This window comes from Pristis pectinata, chromosome 1 (assembly GCF_009764475.1).
Source record: "Pristis pectinata isolate sPriPec2 chromosome 1, sPriPec2.1.pri, whole genome shotgun sequence".
NCBI lineage: Eukaryota > Metazoa > Chordata > Chondrichthyes > Rhinopristiformes > Pristidae > Pristis > Pristis pectinata.
Genome location: NC_067405.1, coordinates 67,437,420 through 67,455,835, shown reverse-complemented (window position 1 = coordinate 67,455,835; position 18,416 = coordinate 67,437,420). Strand labels below are relative to the sequence as shown.

The 18,416-nt window shown below is 42.5% G+C and overlaps 1 protein-coding gene across 3 annotated transcripts in view; it reads right to left on the bottom strand.

Annotated features, from left to right (window-relative positions):
- Nucleotides 1-281: 281 nt before the first annotated feature.
- Nucleotides 282-18,416, bottom strand: part of mpp4b (MAGUK p55 scaffold protein 4b) — a 48,143-nt gene continuing 30,008 nt past the window's right edge. For 2 of the 3 annotated variants that reach the window (XM_052027361.1, XM_052027379.1), the window contains 9 exons: nucleotides 18,301-18,318; nucleotides 18,164-18,202; nucleotides 10,688-10,729; nucleotides 9,642-9,812; nucleotides 8,779-8,859; nucleotides 5,543-5,636; nucleotides 3,431-3,539; nucleotides 1,384-1,518; nucleotides 282-933 (listed from right to left, as the gene is read on the bottom strand). In XM_052027361.1, coding sequence (XP_051883321.1) covers nucleotides 742-933; nucleotides 1,384-1,518; nucleotides 3,431-3,539; nucleotides 5,543-5,636; nucleotides 8,779-8,859; nucleotides 9,642-9,812; nucleotides 10,688-10,729; nucleotides 18,164-18,202; nucleotides 18,301-18,318 — 881 coding nt within the window. In that variant the 3' untranslated portion in view covers nucleotides 282-741. Of the gene's footprint in view, nucleotides 934-1,383; nucleotides 1,519-3,430; nucleotides 3,540-5,542; nucleotides 5,637-8,778; nucleotides 8,860-9,641; nucleotides 9,813-10,687; nucleotides 10,730-16,888; nucleotides 16,910-18,163; nucleotides 18,203-18,300; nucleotides 18,319-18,416 lie in introns of all 3 variants that reach the window. The other variant, XM_052027371.1, reaches the window with a different exon arrangement.

Below are 18,416 nucleotides of genomic sequence, written 5' to 3'. Positions count from 1 at the left end.
GTCAGGAGCACTGCTGAAACAATTACTTTGTTTAAAGTCTTACCAGAGCTCCCATCTTTCCCATTTCATCAGTTCAGGCAAGAATCAGCAGCTTTAGGACAGGAGAGAAGGAAACTGGAAAATGCATTGAAACTTAATTCGGAAAAGTTGTAGGATGGACAAAGAACGAAGTCTTGCAGCTCACATCAAATGAAACAGACAATTAACAAAGTGAAACCAGCAATCATGACTTTTTTATTATTTATTATGAAATATTTATACAGACCCACATATTACTCTTCACGGGTATACATGGTCCACAGCGTAACAGAGCACTATGCCTAGGTTTTTATACACAACTTTTCTGTAGAAAAATTTCTGCTCATCAGAACAAAATTGCTCAGCTTTAGAATATTTCCATTTGGCCTGCCGGCATCAATAACTCCCAAGCTAGGAACAGCACAAGTTAGATACGGAGAAAGGCTTATCTACACTATCCCATCAAATATTCCCAGGCCAGGTCCAGTATTGGTTACATGTAGGGCAAATGTCCATCAAACAATTTCACATCAGGTTATAGCACAGGTTACATACTGAGCAAATCTCATCCACACAAAGCTATCGTGCAGTTCCAGGCAAAGTACAGCACAGGTTTACATGCAGTGCACATGTTACACTATCTCATCAAACTGCACACGTTGGATATCGAGTCTAGATCCCACTAAACAAGTCACCCACCTCTGACGCCCCATGGAAAAGGAATTAAGAGCCTGAGTCTGAACTGAGCCAAGCTGCAGGCACCCAGTGTGAACCAGCCTGTGCCCCTTTAACAACAGAGAGTAGTTGCAAGCGAGTGTCCTGAAGCTCATCATTCACAATCACAGAGTCAAACAAATGTCCAAAGTAGTCCAGCATCTTTTCAGACACATCCTGCATCTCCTGTAAATCTTCCTCCTGTTCACAAAAAATCATAAAATGATGCACAGAAAGAGAGAGAGCTGTTGGGGAAGACAGAAATGACACAGAAAGGCAGTGATAGAGGCATAGGAGGAAGAACTGTGATAAGATGGGAGCATATGACATAGGTAATGTAACATTTAGGCAACCGGGGAATGAGTTGTGTGGAGATGTAGATGATGGGAACTGCTGTTTTGTATTTGGGGAAACTCAGAACCGTTTTCCCTCAAGTCCTGTTGAATTTAGTAGCAGGTCCTGATTAACATTTTCTGGCTCCTTTTTGTACCTTTGTTCAAAGTTCCTGAAAGTACAGTGAGAATCTCTGAAACTCCTTGTATCCTGGATAATGGCTCAAAATCCCCTCTGAATAAATAAGTCCCAACGAGCTGGGATTATGACACAGAAGAGGTTATTTATAGCACTGGTAAATACACTGAGTTAACTCACCTTGAAAGACCTGTTCACATAATACTCGGTGATAATACGACTATGTGCACGAGTCTGCTGCAGACGACTAATGCTTGGAGGTTTGATAAATATAATGAAGGGCTTTAGCTCCTTTGTTCGTGCCTCTGGAATTCTCTGTCCGCAAAAAGAAATTAAAAGCATTTGACAGAATACTGGTGAATCTACACTGTACCAATAACACTTACCTGTCCTGTGATTCTATACTCAATTTCTGACTTCTAGTGCTATTCCCACTCTCCCCTCCTCCATTTGCCTATCATCCCCCCTCACCTGAATCCACCTATCACCTGTCAGCTCTTGCTCCACCCCTTCCCTTCAACTTTTATACTAGCAATCTCCCCTCTTTCACTTCGAAGGGTCTTGACCCGAAACGTTGACTGTCCACTTCCCTCCGTAGATGATGAGTTCCGCCAGCATCTTGTGTGTTGCTGCAGGTTCCAGCATCTGCAGTCTTTTGTGTCTCTGTCTCTCTCTGACTTACTCTGTTCAACATCCCACTGACCTTGACACCCCTTTCACCAAATACAACTTCCGGCTCATCCAGTGGAGAATTCCACACATCCAGAGTCTGACATGTCATCCATTCAGTCCAACATCCCATTCACACACCCCAATAGTGAAGTCGCCAAGACCACTGAACAGCTGGCATCCAGTTGAGTGTCCTACTCCCCCATAATGAGATGAACAATTCAAAGTACTCCAGAACTGTTCTTCGCATAAAGAGTAGTTTACAATCTGTCATGCAACTAATGGATTCAGTTGACGGAAGTTAATTCCAACATTGCAAATGAAATTTGTAGATTGTGCTGCATACAAAGTTAGATAACTTTGCATAACTTAGGGTAGCTGATAATAATGTGGTTATTAGCTAAACAGAGTTAAGTTTTACAATAAGAAATACAAATCCAAGTACTCCAAAAATGATGTTCACATAAACACAAGTAGTTTTCAACGTCATACACTATTGATAAAGGTTAGATCCCAACACTCACTTCCTGGGAGAGTGGTGGAAGTGGTCAGTCAGGATCTTTGAAAAGGCACTTAAGATAAAATAATTTAAAAGACTATTAGGAAAGGAAATGGGACTTTACTGCGAGGATCTGAAGCTAATGGGCTGAGTGGCCTCCTCATGTGCCAGAATGAATCTGCAATTCTATCATATCTCTGAGCTGATTGGTAAGTTGAAGAAAAGTTAGGAGAGATGAAGAGACGTATGGGTAGGTTAATTTGGGTTTAAAACAAAATGGGCGGCATGGACTCGTTGGGCCGGAAGGGCCTGTTACCACGCTGTAAATAAAAAAAAATAAAAAAAAGAGTAGTGAGAGAGGGCTCTGGTGAAGCCTAAGGATCACCATGGACCCATTGGGTTGAATGGTGTCAAGACTCAGAGGAAATAGGACCTTCAGGCCCTCCACACCGACTATCCATTTACATGAATCCCATTTTACTCTTCCTATATTCCCATAAACTACGGCCAAAGTCAAACACTCACCCACACACTGGAGGTAATTAACCAAACAACCCGCACATCTTTGGAGGAAACCAGAGCACTTGGAGAAAACCCATGTGGTCACAGGGAGAACTTGCAAACTCCACACAGACAACACCGGAGATCAAGATCGAACTCGGGTCACTGGAGCTATGAGGCAGCAGTTCCATGAGCTGCACTGTGCTGCCAACAGTGTGGCCTAATTCTGCGCTGAAAACATTTAAATCTCCTCAAAGGTAAAGATTCTAATTTTGATGCTTACAGGAGAATAAAGGGACAGATTGAAGCAGGAGTTGGGTGATAAAAATGAGGCCACCCATCATAACCATTAAGAGTGGGCATTGTGGAATTTATTTTTGGCTAATATTGTGTACTTCAGAGTCAAACTATTGTTAAGTGGACATAAGCTGCAGCAAAGTAGTTCACATTGGAGGGATTTGTGCCAAGATTTGACCATACTGGGGCCAGCTGACCAGGATGAGCGATAAGGAGCAACATAACTATTCTCTACTTTTCATTTGGTAAGTGAACACTTACCTGTGGTTCGAGGTCAATTATGCAAATTAACCCTGAATCCAGAATCAAGCGTACAGCCTCCCTGCTGGTGCCGTAAAGATGGCCTTTGTACTCCCCATATTCCAGAAACCTGTGGTCAGAAGGAGGTACTTCACAAACAGAATGACAGCAGCTCTGCTCTCTCACCCCTCTGTCCTTTGGAGCCCTCCTCTGTGTGCAGGACTGAAAGTGACAGGAGAAGCTGAGAAAGCTTTGGTCAAAAGTAATTGCTTGTACAAGAAGTTGAGACACAACAGTGATCACATCCAGTTGTTGGAAACAGTGGGACATCAATTTTTCCCTTTGTGTACCTTGCAATAGTCAATTGGTAATGACTTAAAATCAAAAATAAAAACTGGAAGCCTAAAATAGAAACAGAAAATGCTGGAAACATTCAGAAGTACAGGCCACATCCCTGAGTAGAGAAACAAAGTTAACATTTCAGGTGGAAGACCCTTCGAGGCTCTCCTGGCTGATCATTGGTTTACTAAGTTGGAGGTAATATTGGATGGTGATTTGATTTGCATGAAGGATTATGATTTTGCAGGCTGCTCAGGTCTGTCTCTCAAGGAGTCCCTTGTTGTTCATTCAGACAATGCCTGCCTTCTCCTCTCTGCTGGGAGACGAGGTCACTAATGTTGAGCAAGGACATTTTTTTGGGATCCTTCCGAGTCCTTTTGCTTCTGCTGGTGTTCAGGGTCCACCTCTTGGTCCTCAGGCTCAGATCTCCTTGCTTCTCTTGGTCTAACACCTCTGCAGTTTGCAAGGTCGTGCAGCTTGCAGCACCCTACGGTGACATCTCTGCAACTATCGGATGTATTTGCAAGGCATCCCTTGAGGAGACTAATGGCATTTTCCACTGCTAACCTGACACTTGAGTGGCTCAGTATCTCTGCACATCTTGTATGATTGGAGAGGGAACTGGTGTGAGAAACCACAGAGAGCAGAGGGTATTTCTACTCTCTCAGGATCCATCTCTCAGGCCATGTCTGGCAATGCACACTCCCTCAGGATGAAGGAATCATGATAGCTGTCAAAAATCATGGTTTTCACAATCAAGGACAGGGTTTTAGTGGCTCAGTCATCAATAATATCTTCAGTGGACTAGCCATAATGCAGCTTCTCAACTTTAATTCACATTTCAATGGAACTAAATCATTTCAAAATGAGACATAGAGGCAGATACTTTGTAACAGTTGAAGGAGCCACAGAAGCTTTATCTGGAGGAAGCACAGGTAGGAACAAAGAAAGCAAGGGCCAGAGAGGAATTGACCATATTTCTAGTTTGATGCTAAGATCCTAGGTTTAAAATACTTCATGCAGTTATTGATTCGCTTGGTGTTTTTGTTGAATGTCTCAAAAATTTAAAAATACAGTGTGACTTTCCTTGGTTTGCTGCTGACCAGACTCACAAATCACTAGAACACCTGTCTTCTTGCCCAGCATGGCAAGTGACAGGCAAAGAAGAAAGAGACATCTCGCTCTCTCTCTCTGCCACTGCTCCTCTTAAACAGTTGCCTTGTTAGTTCTTAAGTCCATCACTCTGGTGTGACCTACAAGCCCACACACTATAGGAAATGGCTCCTTTCCCTCCCACCGCAACCAGTGAGCTGAATTGGCTATAGATTTACAGGTGCACATCAGTCTTTACTGGAGACCAGAATGCACACTTGACTCAGCCCTCATCTCTGGTAGCACAATCACGAAGAACAATTACTCGCCCCACCTTTCCACCTTTGCTGTGTTTTCAGTTTCACCCTGGTTCCTCCCAATTTTCCTCCTCCATGCTTCAAGTAGACTTCCAGGTGTGAGATTGAGCTGAGGCTCTCATGTGTCAGTAACTTTCTGTTGCTATTAGATACAATGAGTGTGCAGTCTGGCTGATGTCTCTCCTCCCAGTCAACAACTTATCATCTTGGGTAGTTCAGAAAGAGAACTGCTTCCAAAATCATTAATATCTCACTGCAAACTAGACCTCATCCTACTGGTTCCTCATTACCCAATAGAACTGCTGAAGTTTTGCTTAAACAAGTGTTGTATTTATCCCCTCCATCACTTTTGAGTTTCACTCAAACAGCTGATATATCTACCTACCTGTGACTCAGTGCCATGGCTTCGAATGTTTCCCTAGAAACAAAGTAATATTCCCGGCCATCTTCCTCATAGCTGATTGGTGGTCGGGTGGTATCTACAGGAATAGAGAGGGGAGAGTCATCACAGTATGTTGACAAGCCGACTAGAGGGAATGCCATATTAGATCTAGTATTAGGCAATGAACCGGGTCAGGTGACAGATCTCTCAGTGGGTGAGCATTTGGGGGACAGGTGACCACCACTCCCTAACCTTTAGCATTGTCATGGACAAGGATAGGAGCAAAGAGGACAGGAAAATATTTAATTGGGGAAGGGCAAATTATGAGGCTATAAGACTAGAACTTGCAAGTGTGAATTGGGATCACATTTTTGAAGGGAAATGTACTATGGAGATGTGGTCGTTGTTCAGGGATCTCTTGCAGGATGTTAGGGATAAATTTGTCCCGGTGAGGCAGAGAAAGAATGGCAGGGTGAAGGAACCATGGGTGACAAGAGAGGTGGAACATCTAGTTAGGAGGAAGAAGGCAGCATACATAAGGTTTAGGCAGCAAGGATCAGATAGGTCTCTTGAGGAATATAGGGTAGCAAGGAAGGAACTTAAGAAGGGGCTGAGGAAAGCAAGAAGGGGACATGAAGAGGCCTTGGCGGGTAGGGTTAAGGAAAACCCAAGGCATTTTTCACTTATGTGAAGAGCAGAAGGATGACGGGAGTAAAGGTAGGGCCGATTAGAGACAAAGGTGGGAAGATGTACCTGGAAGCTGTGGAAGTGAGTGAGGTCCTCAATGAATACTTCTCTTCAGTATTCACCAAGGAGAGGGGCCTTGATGACACTGAGGACAGTGTTGGTATGGATAATGTTCTAGAACATGTTGATATTAAAAGAGAGGATGTGTTGGAGCTGTTAGAAAATATTAGGACAGATAAGTCCCTGGAGCCTGATGGAATATTCCCCAGGCTGCTCCGTGAGGTGAGGGAGGAGATTGCTGAACCTTTGGCTAGGATCTTTGAGTCCTCGTTGTCCACGGGAATGGTACCAGAGGACTGGAGGGTGGCAAATGTTGTCCCCTTATTCAAAAAAGGTAGTAGAGATAGTCCAGGGAATTATAGACCAGTGAGCCTTACGTCTGTGGTGGGCAAGCTGTTGGAAAGGATTCTTAGAGATAGGACCTATGGGCATTTAGAGAATCAGGGTCTGATCAGGGACAGCCAGCTTGGCTTTGTGAAGGGCAGATCATGTCTCACAAGCCTGATAGTGTTCTTTGAGGAGGTGGCCAGACAGATTGATGAGGGTAGCGCAGTAGATGTGGTCTACTTGGATTTTAGTAAGGCATTTGACAAGGTTCCACATGATAGGCTTCTTCAGAAGGTCAGAGGGCATGCGATCCAGGGAAGCTTGGCCATGTGGATTCAGAATTGGCTTTCCTGTAGAAAGCAGAGGGTTGTGGTGGAGGGATTGCATTCAGATTGGAGGGCTGTGACTAGCAGTGTCTCACAAGGATCCGTTTTGGGACCTCTGCTCTTCGTGATTTTCATTAGTGACTTGGATGAGGGGATAGAAGGGTGTGTTGGCAAGTTTGCAGACAACACAAAGGTTGGTGGTGTTGTGGATAGTGTAGAGGATTGTCGAAGATTGCAGAGGGACATTGATAGGATGCAGAGCTGGGTTGAGAAGTGGCAGATGGAGTTCAATCCAGAGAAGTGTGAGGTGGTACACTTTGGAAGGACAAATTCCAAGGCAGAGTACAAAGTTAATGGCAGGGTTCTTGGTAGTGTGGAGGAGCAGAGGGATCTGGGGGTCCATATCCACAGATCCCTGAAAGTTGCCTCACAGGTGGAGAGGGTAGTTAAGAAAGCTTATGGGATGTTAGCATTCATAAGTTGTGGGATTGAGTTTAAGCACTGTGAGGTAATGATACAGCTCTACAAAACTCTGGTTAGGTCACACTTAGAGTACCGTGTCCATTTCTGGTCGCCTCACTATAGGAAGGATGTGGAAGCGTTGGAAAGGGTGCAGAGATTTACCAGGATGCTGCCTGGTTTAGAGAGTCTGCATTATGAGGAGAGACTAAGGGAGCTAGGGCTTTACTCTTTGGAGAGAAGGAGGATGAGAGGAGACGTGATAGAAGTGTACAAAATATTAAGAGGAATAGATAGAGTGGACAGCCAGTGCCTCTTTCCCAGGGCACCAATGCTCAATACAAGAGGGCATGGCTTTAAAGTAATGGGTGGGAAGTTCAAGGGAGATATCAGAGGAAGTTTTTTACCCAGAGAGTGGGCGGGGCATGGAATGCGCTGCCTGGGGCAGTGGTGGAGGGAGGCAGGTACATTGGTCAAATTCAAGAGATTACTAGATAAACATATGGAGGAATTTAAAATGGAGGGATATGTGGGAGGAAGGGGTTAGATAGTCTTAGGAGAGGTTTAAAGGCTGGCACAACATTGTGGGCTGAAGGGCCTGTATTTTGCTGTACCGTTCTATGTTCTAAGTTGAACTGGGGCCCCAGAACAATGTTCAAGAAACACAAGCTAGGCATGGACTGGTACTCCAGAACTCACCAGGTTATCACCACATTCTTCATCTGCTCTTCCCTCTCCCTCTGAGCATCTCCTCATTCCACTTTCCCTGCAGACACTCTTTCCTTTCTTACAGGCCATGTCCCCTTCCACACTCACTGAGATCTCATTGCCTCTGGGAGAATGCCCTTTAGGGATATTGGTGTTGTTACTAATTGGCCACAAATCACCTTTTGAAATCCAAAATCTGTTTTGGAGAAGGGTACCCATCAAATTTTGTAATTGAAAATCAGATGGAATGACTTGGTTCTTGATCTCTGTGTTATTTTAAAATCTTCATCCTTGGCCCTAACCCTTCATCACCATCACACCTCCATTTGCAAACTGGACAAATGGCAGTAGTTCTAATGATGACCATGACATAAATTTAGAGCCCTAAGAGCAAAATTACACAAGGAATAAACTAATTACTTTATTAGCCAATAAAAAAAACATCAACTACTTTATACTCTGTGTTATTCCAAGAATACATGAAACAAGGAAACACCTTTCATACCTTTCAATCAGCTTCCATTACCCCTCACCTACCACATCACACCCCATAACAACCTCCCTGAAAGAAGGATCTCACAGGCCTCAACAACGCACAAAGGGATTTCCACAGTGGAAGCTGATCTTACCTCACACCTCAGTATCTGTTTTCCCATAAGGTATCATACTTACGTGGTACTGGACTTTGGAACAGACGTGGGTTGGTCTCAATCAGTGTTCTTCTGAGTTCATTCACTCCCACACCTGAGGGTCCTAGAAAGTTAGGAAACAAGGAAGCCAAGATATCCCCTTAGTCTCATTTCTTGACACAGTATTCCCAATTATCACAAGTTATTTCTCACCAGCTGGCTAATACTTTTAGCTGGATTCTAGAATCTGGAAACACGCTGTGGGAGAACATTTGATCTCCTTTGTTTTGGCAGAAGAGTTGCAAAAGCTCTGGTAAACCTCTTTTCCCCATGGTCGGTCAGTGTGACTGCCTTCCCACAGTTCTACTCTCATTGATCCAATAATTGCCGCAGCTTCAATGGTCTAGGGGCAGGTTTCACACGCAAGTTGGCAATACTAATCTGTACCAGCGTACCAATTTCCTCGACTCCTCATTGCCTTCATGCTTCAATGCATTCTCATTCCACCTTGGATGGGTTACAATTTTCTTTCGTTAAATATTAGAAAATTGATTTCAGGCAGCAAATACTCTGTTTTCTTACCACTGATTCTATGTCCTCATCAGCCATTCCCATAGGAAACAGGTGGAAGCAGATACAATAGCAACATTTAAGAGGCATTCAGGCAGACACATGAACAGGCAGGGAATGAAGGAATATGGACCACGTGGAGGCATACATGCAGTTTAAATTTGCATCATTGTTGGCACAGACATTGTGGGCTGAATTGCCTGTTCCGGTGCAGTACTGTTCTATGTCCTGGTCTGTGGTTGTGGGCCCTTCATGGGGAGCTGGCTCCCTTTACCCATGTGAGTTCACCAAGACACTGATTGGAGAAGATCCTTATCAAAATTGGTTGTTACTCACCCACAAGGATTATCAACCTGTGCCTGTCGGTGGGGCCACGCTGGTATCTCACTACCTCCTCATATGGTGACACTGTGCTCATATAACAGTTGCTTGGGTAGCAAGCGGAGCACTGTAGTTGGCTGCTCTTCGATTTCCTACGGCAGAGCCGCATGCTCTTCCTGAATCCCGCTTGGGGGGGGGGGGGGGGAGGGTGGCGGTTGGGAGGTAACAATCAATGACAGCTGATTAATATGCAGGAGGAGCAAGAGGTTTCAGAAAAACAGTAAGATGTGGAAGATGCTATAGAAATGCAAATGAATTCTCTTTGTGCCATAAATCCCCATCCTGGCCAAGACAAGGCAACTGGTTCTTCAGTGTCTGAAACTTTTTATGGGAATTGAGTGGGAGAGAGGGAACAGGTCCTTTGTCCTGGTACAGATAAGGAATTTTGCTGGAAGAGCTCACATTTATTTCTTGGTTTTTATGATGTACCAAAGTGCTTTACATCCAATGAATTGTAGTTGAAATGTATTTATGTATACCAAGCCTTCACAGTCAGCAGTATGATAATATCCAAATAGTCTGTTTGAGGGATAAATACCAGCAAGAACACCAAAACCAACTTTGCTTCTTCAAGACATGGGACCTGAGAGGGTCTACATGGTTTAACATCTCATCCAAAAAAAGGCACCTCTGACAGTGCAGCACTTCCTCAGTTTTGCACTATGGTGTCAGTTTAGATATTGAGGTCAAGTCCCAGGAGTGGTTTTTAAACCTTCTGACTTCCAATTTGGAATTGAAATGCTACCAGCCGAGCCACACCTGATACACTTTTGATCTCTGTCCGTAGCAGTATTTTGATTGGCTTGTGTTGGAAGGGGTAGGGAGAGACCTTGAGAAGAATGTCTTGGTTGCTGAAGCCAAATCTGGAGAAATGACAATGGTCAGGGCAAATGCCCAGTTCCCCTGCCAAGGAGGGGGTTTACAGCAGCAAAGAAAGGGAACTAGGGGTTGGGATGCATAATGAAAAACAAAAGTAAAACAGCTGCAGAGCTGTGTCATACCAATGTACAATCCTTGTTTATATCCATTGAACTCAGCATCTTCTGAACATCAGGTGATATCACCAGGAAACAAAACAGGACAGATGTTAACTCAGTTTGTAAGTCATTTACATTAGATTTTAAATCACCTCTGCTTGATCTTAAATCATTTATATTGGATTTTGAATCACATAGATCTTAACAACTCAGCCACCATCAAGAGTTGGCAGGGATGGGTGGGTCGCTGGGGATGCTGGATTTTGATCAGCTAATCCCAATGTTTTGCAAATTCAGTTCATGAAGGAACCAAAGAATTTTATTCTTGTCTCATTACCCTAAGTGACAGCACCATAGAAACTGCAACAAAACTACTTCCCCTCTCCCTCCTGTTAATACAGGCTGAGATCCCTTGGATACCTCACTCTACTGACTAGGAGCATTGGCAGGATGTTCAGGCATGACCAAGCTTGTTCCTGTCCTATCTTTAGTTTGCCTTTGTTACATCCAGACAAGACTATTCCAATGGCCTCCCATATTCTACCCTCCATAAAATTGAGGTCATCTAATATTCTGCTGTCCATTTCCTAACTTGCATTATCCTGTCCACCCTTCATCCCTGTGAATGCTTACCTGTTTTGGCTCTTCATCCAACAATACAATTATAAAATACTCCACTTGTTTCCAAATTTGAAGTTTGCCTTGCCTCCTCCTTAATTCCTGGTCCTTAGACCTGTAATTCTCTGAGATGTCTGCAGTCTTTTGACTGTTTCTCTAGGTCATCCCTGATTTCACTCACTGCACTATTGATGACTGTGTGTAGAGCTGACAAACCACTAAGCTTTGGAAGTCCCACTCTACATTTCTCTTTCGTCCTTTAAGATGCTTAAAATCTGCCTCGTTGACCAAGCTTTCAGTCACCTCTCCCAAGAGCAGTATTGTAAATGCACATAGATATCGAAGACACGGGAGTATGATCAAGAATGGCTGATCTTTGGCCCTTCCTCAGCCCAAGGGTATTGCAGATAACTGAGGTTAATCAGGTTCAGTGGATAGCACTTGTGCCTCTGACTCAGAAGACAATAAATTCAACCCAGTGCTCCAGAAACTTGGGCCTGAAAATGTATTTGTGTTAGTCTGCCAGAATTTAATGGGTGAGGGTACACTCCCTGCTCCTGAACACAATTTACACAAAATTCATTTACATGGTTTTCCAACATGAGGCTCAGAGTTAATTACATGAGTTTTCTGCAGTATGGTAAACAATGTTTTAAATACAACTTTTGCTGATGCCCAGTCCGATGAAATGTTCTCCATGGTGCATTAATCACTTAGCCCTGCCGTTCCTGCTAATGGGATCCCTTAACCATCCAGGGTTCTTCTTCCTGGTCTCCCAAGCTTGGTTTGGTCTTTTCAGTCACCCAGATATCTCCATTCTGCACTCTAACCCGGCCCCGCTACTATATCTTTGGTTCCACCTTGCAATGTGCGGTTCAGAAAATGGTGAGGAATTGTGTTGCAGAAAGAAACAGGAGGGTAAGGTGAAGAGAGGGGAAAAGAGGAGGAAACTGATAGAAACAAACACTCAGCAGATCAGGCAGCATCTGTGGAAAGAGAAACAGTTAATGTTTCAGGTCAGGGTGGGAACTGGCAGCAAAAGTAATGAAATTTTCAAGTTCTGTAGGAATGCAGGAAGCAGCACCAATGGTTAACATACTTGTAAAAGACAAAGGTCTTTAACCTGAAACATTAATTTTGTTTCTCCTTTCACAGATGCTGCCTGACCTGCTGAGAGTTTTCAGCACTTTCTGTCTTTATTTCAGATTTTCAGCATCTGCAGTTTTTTTAATTTGATTTTCAGCAAGTCGATAGAAATGATAGAGGAGAGAGAAGTATGGCAAAGGGAAGGATAGAGAAGGGGAGAATGGAGGAAGAAAAAAACTGAATGCAGGATAGAGAGAATAGTGAGAGAGTGAGAAATAGAAATGAAGAGAAAATCAAGCAGGTTTATGAATAATCCAGTGCCAATGCCATTAGTTAAGAGAGAGATGGCAGTAGTTTGGTAGGTGGAACCTGTACAAGCTTGGAATTAATGTCCTAATGCAGGGTTTCAACCCGAAATGTTGACAATTCCTTTTCTCCCACAGATGCTGCATGACCTGCTGATTTCCTTCAGCAGATTGTTTGTAGCTCAGGAATACCTTTGGTTAGATTTATTATTAAAGGTGAACACTGAGTCAGTTTTTTTCAATCAGTTTCAGGATCTGGCATCATTAGCAAGACCAGCATTTATTGCCCATGCCTAATTGACCTTGAAAAGTGGTAGTGAGCCATCTTCTTAAACCACTGCAGTCCTTCTGGTAAAGGTACTCTAATAATACTGTGAGGTAGGGAGGTCCAGGACTTGGCCCCAGCAACAATGAAAGACCGGCAATACATTTCCAAGTCAGAATGGTATAACTCTAATCACTGGAGTGTTTTCCCTTTTATGTCCATTAACCAGTTTTCCCACGGGGCCTTGATGTTGAGCGCAGTCACTCTTGCTACACCTCTGGAATTCAACTCTTTGGTCCATGTTTGGACCAAGGCTGTAATGATCCGATATGCTCCTTGCAAGACCCACTTGGTTTTATTAGTGATTCTAGTGCAACTAGATAGCATTGCCAATGGCAGCTTCCATCACTTTTTTGATGATTGAGAGTAGGGGGGCAGTAATTAGTTGGATTGGATTTGTCCTCTTTTTTTTAAACAGGACATACTTGGAGAATGTTCCACACTGTTGAGTAGATGCTGGTGTTGTAACCGTACTGGGACAGCTTAGCAGGAGGCACCACTAGTTCTGGAGTGCAGTGAACAAAGTGGGCTTAAAAAACACAGCGAAACATTACTCAAAGTCCTCAGAAATCTGTTCTGACCTACAACATGTCCACCCAACTTTTAATTTAAAAATCACCAAAGCTTTACACAAGACGTAAGGAAAGCATACGCTGAGCCAAAAAGGAGGTATTATCAAAAGGATGCGTGAAGGTTTTCAAAGGAGGTAATTCCAGAAAGTGGGACTCATATAGCTGAAGACTTGCTACCATGGTGGGATGAAGGGAAGTTCAAAAGGGAGGAACAAGTTGAAGTGGAGAGGAGAAGATGAGGGTGGTACAGCCTTGGTCCAAGGAGCAATTGGAAAATAAGGATGAAGACTTTAAATGAAAGGTGTTGGGAACAGTCTGCTAGCACAGATCACTGAGGGTGGAAAGATGGTCAGGATTAAAGCCAAAGAGTTTTAAAGATTTACCTTCTCTTAGTTCCTCTTCAGAAAGCAAACAAGAGGTAGGAATTAGGAAAAAGAATAAATTTCTTAGATAAATTTCTTCTATCATCTGCCCATTAGACAATCTTATAGAAAGTTCTCAGCATTAATCGTGGCCTCTTGATTTAAATAATGCACATTAAATATTGGACAACAAATAACATGTGCAAAAAGTTCCAATTTAAGTTGAGCTTGATTAAAACAGACTAGATTGCACTAGATTATATTGTGCTTCTTTCCTGCTTTTGTACACTTTCTAGTTTCTAGTACTTTTTATATCAACAATTATAATGCAATTTTCCTTTGCAAATATTTATATGGAATTCTCAATATGTAAAGATTTCACTGTCTGGTGAACTAATCAAATTACATATTGAGAATTCCATATAAATACTTGCAAAGGAAAATTACATTATAATGGTTGATATAAAAGGTACTACAAATCACATTGAATAATTTAAAAAAATCAATGAAAATGAGCTGTTAGTTTCGAGCTGACAGTCTGCTGTGGTTGATTGGAACAGGCATAATTCTTCCATTTTTGATTTGAGGTTTCAAATTGGAAACATTTATATCAGAAATATGGGTATAAATTCCCAACTTCCCAATGTCAAGCAGTCTGCCTGGCTAAGGTAGGAAAGCTGCTATCCTTACCTAGACTGGCTGAAATGTGATAGCCAAGCCCTCTGAAATTGCTATTCAGCTCAAGTAATACAGCAATGTGTACATCATGTGCAGGATTAAAATATAGTTGTTAACTAACCACAGCATTCAATCATAACCAATTAGTGTACAATACACCCAGGCAGTGGTAGAGAGCTTTGAGAATCATAGGTCCAAAACAATATACTTTCCTAGTTAGGTCTCATTGAATTGTTTGTCCATAGTTGCCAGAGGCTTCGGTTAGAATTGGACAACATTCTAGGAGAAAGACAAAGTTGCATCCTCAGAACTTGCAGTTAGCCATGCAGCTCCCAATCTTATAACTATCCCCATCAGGTTTGACTCTGATAACACAGAAGGAACCAGAAAGAATCAAGCAAAAGTCTCCAGGCACCTGAGGGTGCTGTCAAAGAATCACAGAATGATTACAGCCAAAAGGAGGCTATTCAGCTCATCAAGTCTATACCTGCTCTATGTAAGAACAATCTAGCTAATCCCACTCCCTTGCCCTTTCCTATAGCCCTGCAAATTCTTTCCAATCAGCTGTACTTTTGATCACTACAATGGATTCTCCCTTCACTACTATGCCAGAAGTGAATTCCAAAACCTAATCATTCCATCTGTAAAACATTTTTCCTCACGTCACTTTCAGTTCTTCTGCCATTTTCATTCTATTCCCTATTTCTCGACCCTTCTTCCAATTGAAACATTTTGCTCTATCTATTCTACACCATTCATGATTTTAAATACAGATCCCTTTGCAGTCTCCTCAGTTCCAAGGAGAAAAACACTTCTCCAATCTTTCCGCATAACTGAACTTCCAAGGAGAAACACTTCTCCAATCTCTCCGCATAAATTATTGGAGAAGTGATTTTTCTCCTTGGAACTGAGGAGGCTGTAAAGGGATCTGTACTTAGATAGAGCAAAATGGAACCATTTTAGTAAATTTCGTATGCATCCTCTTTGTACCCTTTCAAAGGTGTGCCCAGAACTGGGCTCAACTGGGTTCAATAATCTAGATGTTATAAAACCAGCCTTTTATAAAGCTTTATTATGTCTTCCTTGTGCTTCTACTCTACATTTTTATATTTACATCAATTACAGTTTCTTCATTACTTCATCACAAAACACTATCAAGACGGTTGGACATGATTTCCTTTTAGCAAATTATATTGGTTTTCACAACATTACATTGGGTATAAACTCCGAGCTCCATCCAGAATTTCAGAGACCTGATGTGCTGAACAGTCAGTCACATGTTCTGAGATGCCTCCTGTACCTGTTCTTATACTGGCAGATGACCTCTTGTGGATGCAGGAGGTGAAGATGCATTTGCTCTTTTCTCCACAGAGTTAGCATCAGCAATTACATCTGAGTATCAGTTATGGCTGAATGGTAGCATTCCTGCCTCTGAGCCAAAAGACAGAGGTTGTGGTTTCAAGTCTCCTTCCAGAGACTTGAGCACAAAAGTTGGTGCAGAACTGAGGGACTGTCCTATAATTGGAGGATCTGTCTTTCAAGTGAGATATTAGACCAATGCTGGATGTAAAAGATCCCCCGTTAAGGGAGTTATGATCACTGTAGTGGCATATATCCCATAGTCAGCATGAGTACATCAGAATAAAATTTGAATATCACATTGGTGCTTGATGGAGATTGCAATGCAATAATTGATTGCCTTTCCTACATCACTACAGTACTTCATTGGCTATGAAATGCTATGGAAATTCATGGGATTTGTGAATGGTTCTATTTCAATGCAAGCCACTCTTTACATCTTACTTCTCAATAAAACATTCCCCTTTTCCATTGGAGAGGCTGGTCAGCATTCATTCCTCTTCCAAAATGCCTCATCATTGGCAATAATCTCTACGTGGCAGCATTACTACTTCCTGCCTAATTAGGGCACACTGAGGAGGGTCTTGGCATATTTTAAGATTATGGGGAGGGGGCAGGGGAGGTGACTTTTTTTTTGAGAAGGGACAACAGCCTCTTACTTAAGAAAAACTTTTAATTCCTACATCTTATGATGCAGAAGATCAGAATCTCAGCTAGTAGAACTGGGGGAGAGTGGATGCAGTGGAGTGGGGTTAAGTATGGGGGAAAAAGGGGGCTGGATATTGCTCTTGATCAGAAAATATGACATCCCCAAGCACTTAGAATCAAGGGTATATGGGTCACAAGAAGGATTTTAGCCATTCAAGCTCTTACAGTTTACAGACACATTAGCACTGCAATTAAACACAGGAATCACCTACCTGATTCAAAAGTTTCTTCATCTGTGGAAGTAAGGAAGTGAATATTAGCATAATTTTTTGAAATACAGATATTATGGAAAGCAAACTATGTGGTGCTGGCAGAAAGTTTGACACTGGTAGCCTGGGAATCGGTGTCAATATTTCCAATAAAATCTCAGAAATGGGTGTCAATATTTCCAATAAAATCTCAGATCATCTTTAAAAATGACAAATCAACCAGCCCTTAGTCATTGATTCTCCAGTAGAAGTGGGTCCACAATACACCCACTTGTCCTCCCCCTTTTCACCATCAAGGTACTGAATACCACTTGGAGCTGGAATTTTCATTTTGGATCAGCTGTGTGGTGTTGCATGATCTTTGTGCCATTCCTTCTGAAATAAAGAACAGCCATCATCTCACGTTCTCAAAATATATCAGCAGGGGACCCTCATCAGCCAGGCTGACCACATCTTGTCTTGCTCCACAGAATTTAAAAGATCAGGTTAAGTTGAAGCAAAATCAGGAATGCTGGAAGAAGTCAGCCAGTCAAGCAGCATTTGTGGAAAGAGAAACATTTGGGGTCAGTGACCCTTCCTCAGAACTGGGGGAAGAGTGTAGGGTTTGCAATTTTCAAAGCAGAGCAAGGAGAAAGAGTGAGGTGTCAGACAAAAGACTATATAGAGATAGGTTAAAGAAGATCAGATGGTAAGGAGCATGAGTACTGACAATTAATGAGGGATTTAAAAGAAATGGGACAAGAAAAGGACATAAGCATGACATTGAGAAAAGGTGAGAGAGCAGTTTATCTGAATTTGGAAAACTCAATGTTCATTTCAGGTAAAGTTGAGTGGTTTTAGACAAGAGTTAAATTTAAAAACTAGAAAAATGGAGTGCAAATCACCACTCTAATTCACTCAGAACTCTGAAATGGGAAATGGAGTATCTTGCTTTTCACAGATGAATACACCTCTACACTTTCTCACGGTGTTCCTCAGTCCCATTTATCCAGCTGTCAACGTGTCCTTTAACTCTACCTGTCCATCTTTTCAGCCTGCTTCACCCAGTTTTGTATTACACTGGTTCACACCATGTTAAAGAAACATCATACTCCCAGACTACTGCTCATCAAGGAGTATCTGAACCCTGTCTTCCAGCACTCAAGGACAATATTGGAACATGGGCCGCAATTACTCCTCTTCAGCTGTGGAATTGTCCAGACTCCAAGAACTTTGAGGGAGCATGGAAAGCTTAAGCTAAAGGAACACGGTTTTTATAAAGAAGGATTGTGGAATTACCTGTTTCAACAAACTTCTCATCGATTGCTATGTCCTGTTCTAAAAGACACAAGAATGACACACCGGTGAATTGGGGGCTTCAAGGCAAACACTGCAAGCAGAATTTAACAGCTAAGCATGCCATTGGACATACTCACCTTCTTCCACTGTACTCACTGCGCGAAGCCCGTCAACAGAAGAAAGATAATCAGGTCAAGTTCAGTGCAGCAGCATTTACCGACAGTAAGAGTAATAAGACACAAAGCTAATAGCT